The sequence below is a fragment of the Carlito syrichta genome, unplaced genomic scaffold, assembly GCF_000164805.1.
Source record: "Carlito syrichta isolate Samal-C Ts95f unplaced genomic scaffold, Tarsius_syrichta-2.0.1 Scaffold308851, whole genome shotgun sequence".
Taxonomy (NCBI): domain Eukaryota; kingdom Metazoa; phylum Chordata; class Mammalia; order Primates; family Tarsiidae; genus Carlito; species Carlito syrichta.
Genome location: NW_007252947.1, coordinates 473,324 through 479,068, shown reverse-complemented (window position 1 = coordinate 479,068; position 5,745 = coordinate 473,324). Strand labels below are relative to the sequence as shown.

Here is a 5,745-nt window from a genome sequence, read left to right as displayed (position 1 = left end):
CCTTCCACCTCAGCCTTCCAAGTAGCTGGAACTACAGGCACACGCTACCATGCCCGGCTAGTTTTTGATTTATTGTAGAGATGAGATCTATGTTGATTCTTAATAGAAACCCTGTGGTATAGCAATTTTACACATTTCTGTTTTCTTAATTTAGCACAGAGGCTAATATGTACATCTCATGGGACAAATCTGGCCTACTGTTTTTGTAAAGTTTTATTGGAACATACCTTTGCTCATTCATTTACGTGGGCTATTTTTGCTCTACAGCTGCAGATTGAAAAGCTGCAACAGAAACAACATGACCCTAAAGCCGAAAATATGTACTATTTGGCAGACAGTGAAGTGTGCCATTCCTGGTGTAACATAATGGTAGACAGTTGACATTTTGGAATTTGGATTATTCACACAAGTCTGGGGTGAATATTGCCCTTGAGTTATCCTTAGAGAAAAGTAATAGAAAAATCAATAATATAAACAAATATTACACAGAGAATTTTATCCTATGCAAGAGGATAATCTTTTAATACTTTAGGTTATGAGCACTTTTTTCCAAACTGGCAGTTATTGTACCAATTATAAAATTTGTATTTGCTTGTTAAAATAGATTCTGATAAACTCTACTAAATAGTACTTTACTAGCCTTTAAGGGGATGATTTTCCTTGCAATAGACCTATGTTTTAAAAAATATGCTTGCATTTCTTCAAACTTTTCACTAATGTAGAACATTTCAACTCTATTCAAACACATAATTGCATCCAAATGAATGTAGTTTTATTATATTGTATTCATAGATATTTCAGAACACCAGCCCCTGATCTCTTCTTTGAGATTAGAGAGAACAAAATCTTGTATTTTGCCAGGTGGCTGCTCTTGGAGATAGTCTGGCAGCTTAAGAAGAAAGAGACATTAGTGTTTCTAAAGTTTGGAAAGAGAGCCTGTACAGATTTTAATAGTGGCAGTGAGCTCTCATTTATTTCCCTTGGGTGGATGTGTAGAATTGAGAATTGGAAATAATCTGGAGTCATTTCTGTTAGGTATTGAATTGGATATGTATATTTGTGTTTTCTGGGATTCATTTTAAGCCCCAAATGAGACTTCAGGATGAGGCCTGGGTTCTGGGGGAGCTCATTCCAACCTCTTCTCCACCTGGGCTAGGATTTAAACATGCTCTATAAGATACAGGACTTAGACAATGCACTTTAAAGTTAGAGATTAGGTAAAAGCAAGAGAAGTGCTATCTGACCACATGTTTGAAAGGGAGCTCTTCTGGCCCAGTAACTGCCAGGTAAGTAAGGGGCTTACAGGTTATCAGCAGCTTCCTTTACAAGTCGAATGGTACTGAAATCTGAGAAATGCCAGCTATGTGTCTGTCCTTGTTAGCTGAATTACTTGGTTCAAATGGCACTTTTTTTTTTCAGGAGTCGAGTGGGAGAGTGCCCTGTTAAAGGGAGATGAGTCAGCCTCGTATGACACAGAAACATCCAGCCCAGACATGACTATCAAGGTAAGGGATCCTTCTCCAACTGATTCTCAAAGTAGGTCTGTAGAGTAAAGGCAGCCTATGGGGGTTTGTTTGAGGGCAAAATGAGCATGGCCATTCCACGCTGCTGGGGTTCTCTTTCTATTCAGAGGTCTTGGAAACACAACAAAACTTGATTTCCTGAAATTTGGGATCTGGATGAGGAAACCACTTGAAAACCAGAATCCAAAATGTGATTTCCAATGAGCCTGTGGTGGGGTCTTCAGTGAAAATCTGCATGTAGGCTCTTTGTAAGTAGTAACTCCCATGGGGACAGCGAAGCAAATAAATCTGAAAATTCTGAGCTGAGAAATCAGGCCTCACTGTGCATTGTGAAGAAAGGTCAGAGAGGCATAAAGTAGCTTTGATCTTGACTCAAGATTTCCACTGATGTCAGCGGGAAGGCAGCACATGGTCCACTCCAGCTGGAACACTAATGGCTAAACGTTTACAAAATGAATCATCTGGAGATCAACTTAACTATTACTGTTCAAATTAAGTGCATGCATTTGTAATCATTGCCTAGATTAAGGAATCTGTAGCAAAAGTTATCAGAGACTCATCCACTTCCTTCCTATTACCAGATTAGACAAAAAGCAACGGTCCTTCTCTCTTGGAATTCTGCTTATGTGTTAGTTAACAAAGGCTGGAGGTGGAGAGGTTTTTCTAACATTTTTGTTTGAATGATTCAAATTCAAATATTTGCCACTTCTGAATTTTTCTTTGGCAAAAAAAAAAAAAAAAGGCAATGTTTCTTTTTATGTTGAGATATAACAGGAAATATTTCACTCCTGGATTTATTAGTAGAGGTTTTGCAAAAAGAATATACAGGATGAATTTATTCAAGCTTTCTTTTATAGTGTGAAGGTTGAATTTATGTTATCTATATTGCTGATGTTAAAGAAAATAAGCAGATATTACCATTGTGAAATCAACTGAGAGGATAGTTGCCTGATTGGCCAAAAAGTCCACTAACTAAGGAATAACTATCCAGTGCTGAAAGTTCATTTGCCTGTAATTATGTTTAGCAGAATTTGCAAGACAATAGCATAAATTGCAATGAGATATTGGTGTTTTGTCAGCTATTATTGCAAAGACTGGCAAGTTTGAGTCTAGGACCACATTGGACAAAGGGACGTGGATGCTGGTAGTAAAACCTGATGGATTTAGACTTGGTATCTCAGAATCTGTCATCATTTTGACAATATGTTGCCAGGAAAGCTGCAAATGTGGTATAGGCAGCCATTTAAATAATCGGAAAGACCGGAGTTTGTGTTTATAGAGCATATGGCATATTCTGATAGAAGTAAGTCTTGTCCAAATCCCAGTTGATAAGGTTGCTATGTGACCAGTCTACTCATCCTGGGTACAAAGATCTTGACTAAAGTTGTATTTGGGCCTCTCTAGTTTAGACATCATTTTCAATTTCTCTTATCTTTTAATGACTACCTGAGAATTTTGTACAAAAAAAAACAAGAGCTGAACCCACTCTAGGGAATAAGTACCACACAATTTTAATAGTTAAGCAAAAATAGATGTATATTTGAATATGCCAATAATACAAATACAAATATTCTAGAGTTCCTCTCTTAATGCCAAGTCCTTCTCACTAAGGAATGTGTGAAACCTCTAGGTGGGTGTAACTTAAGAAAATGCTTCTAAACCGGGCTCGGTGCCTCAGCCTTTAATCCCGCGCCTTTGGGAGGCTGAGGTGAGTGGATTGTCTGAGCCCACAGGTTCGAGACCCGCCTGGGCAGGCAAGACCTCATCCTACAATGAAATAAAAAAAAAATTAGCCGGACGTGGTAGCGCGCACCTGTAATTCCAGCTACTCAGAAGGCTGAGGTGGAAGGATCGCCGGAGCCCAGCAGGTCGAGGGTGGCCGGGAGTGGCCGCTGCACTCCAGTCTGGGCAACAAAGTGAGACTCCAACTCAAAAAATAAATAAATAAATAAATAGATAGATAAATAAATAAATAAATGAAAATAAAATAAATCACAGAGGCAGGGATTGGCTTTATGCAGCCCCAAACTAAAATACACGTGGAGCCACCAGTGGCTGAGAGAAGCAAGCAAGAAGTCTTCTCCAGAGCCTCGGGAGGAAACGCAGTCCTGCTGACATCTTGACTTCTTCTCACCTCCAGAATTGTCAGAAAACAAATTTCTGTTGTTTTAAGCCACCAAGTTTGTGGTAATTTGTTATGGCAGCCCTAGGAAACTAATACACTCAGATTCTGCCAAGAATTGCACCTACACTGCTTGAGAGCTGATGCCACAGAGGCTGATCAACCAGTAGGATGCAGATCCATCACAACTTTATTATTTTACTATATTTACCTTTTACAAGTTGCTTTTACCTATTCTTGTCTTTGGAGAGCCTCTAACTTTTTTCAGTATGTTTCATCATCATTCCCTAGAAGAAAAGGGTAGTCTATATTTTGTTTGGTTTTTTTTTTTTGAGTTGGAGTCTCACTCTGTCGCCTAGACTGGAGTGCAGTATCATGCTCCTGGCATCCGTAGCCTCGACCTGCTGGGCTCCAGTGATCCTTCTGCCTCAGCTTACCAAGGAGTTGGAACTACAGATGTGTGCTACCATGCCCAGCTAATTTTTTATTTATTGTAGAGATGAGGTCTCGCCAAGTTGCCCAGGTGGGTCTCAAACCTGTGGACTCAGACAATCCATTCACCTTGTCCTCCCAAAGTGCTGGGATTATAGGCTGAGCCACCAAGCCTGACCTAGTCATATTTTAGAATAGCTGCTATATTCTGTCTTATTCTGTTTTTCTGCTTGTCTGGACAATGAATTAAAAAAAAAAAGTATGAGCCTGGCTCGGTGGCTCAGCCTGTAATCCCGCGCCTTTGGGAGGCTGAGGTGAGTGGATTGCCTGAGCCCGCGGGTTCGAGACCCGCCTGGGCAACTTGGCGAGACCTTATCTCCACAATAAATCAAAAACGAGCCGGGTGTGGTAGCACACGCCTGTAGTTCCAGCTACTCGGAAGGCTGAGGCGGAAGGATCGCCAGAGCCCAGCAGGTCAAGACTGCGGTGGCTGGGAGCAGCCACTGCACTCCAGTCTGGGTGACAGAGTGAGACTCCAACTCAAAAAAAAAAAAAAAAAGTATAAATCAGCATTTTCCTAAAACATGCCTGACCATGAGAATCACCTAGAGCTGTATTTAAAAATCAACAAAAACACAACTTGCCAGCCTTCTTTCAAAATTTAGATTCAGAAGATCTGGGTTTGAGAATTAACATTGTATTCATTCATTCATTCAGAGACAGAGTATTACTGTCACTCTGACTGGAGTGCAGTGGTGCAATCTTGGCTTATTACAACCTCAAAACCTTGAGCTCATGTGATCCTCTTGTCTCAGCCTCCCAAATAACTGGAATTACAGGTGCATGCCACCATGCCCAGCTAACTTTTTGTTTTTATAGCAATGGGATCTTTGTCTTGTCCAGGTTGGTCTTGAACTCCTGGCCTCAAATGATCCTCTTATCTCAACTTCCCAAAGTGCTGGGGGTTTCAGGCCTGAGTCACTGCACCCAGCCCAAATTGGCATTTTTAATAAGTGCTCCAGATTGCCTTTGTGATCAATTTTGGAAAATGTTGACTTAGCATATCACTAATGCAATATGGGAGTGGTCACACGAGCCCTACCACTGTCCTCAGCTCTCTAGTTGTCCTGTGCTGAGAGGAGTTAGGGATTTCCCTGCTCAATACCGTTTGATTACTTCTCATTTGAGCACTTATTAAAAAGCTCAAACGTCTCCTGACTTTCCAGACTTCCTTACACTAACACCGATTTCATTTTTAGCCTTGTCTTCTGCTGTGTCTCTCTCAACCCATTCTTGTCCTCTTTATTCATTTCTACTTGTAGCCAGAGTATAAATTTATACCTCAATAAAGGCCTTTTTAAAAGGCCAAGTTGAGCTGGACACGGTAGCAAGAAGTTTGAGCTCAGAAGTTCGAGCCCAGCCTGGGCAACATAGTGAGACCACTGTCTCTTAAAAAAGAATAAATGTATTAAAGGCCAGGCTGATAATGGCCCTCTTCTAAGGCTCTGCTGGCCTTCTCATCCTCTTGGAACAAATACCAAACTCATGCACTCATGCAGGTGCAGTGTTAAAAAAAAAAATTCCAGTCAGGCTTGGTGGCTCAGCCTGTAATCCTGCGCTTTGGGAGGCTGAGGGGAGTGGATTGCCTGAACCCGCGGGGTCAAGACC

General features: G+C 41.0%; 1 protein-coding gene across 1 annotated transcript in view; it reads left to right on the top strand.

The window, feature by feature from the left end:
- LOC103268585 (A-kinase anchor protein 2) overlaps window positions 1–5,745 on the top strand; it is a 305,955-nt gene that overhangs the window by 145,713 nt on the left and 154,497 nt on the right. Inside the window, exon 5 of the mRNA XM_008066171.2 lies at window positions 1,420–1,505. Coding sequence (XP_008064362.1) covers window positions 1,494–1,505 — 12 coding nt within the window. The 5' untranslated portion in view covers window positions 1,420–1,493. The remainder of the gene's footprint in view (window positions 1–1,419; window positions 1,506–5,745) is intronic.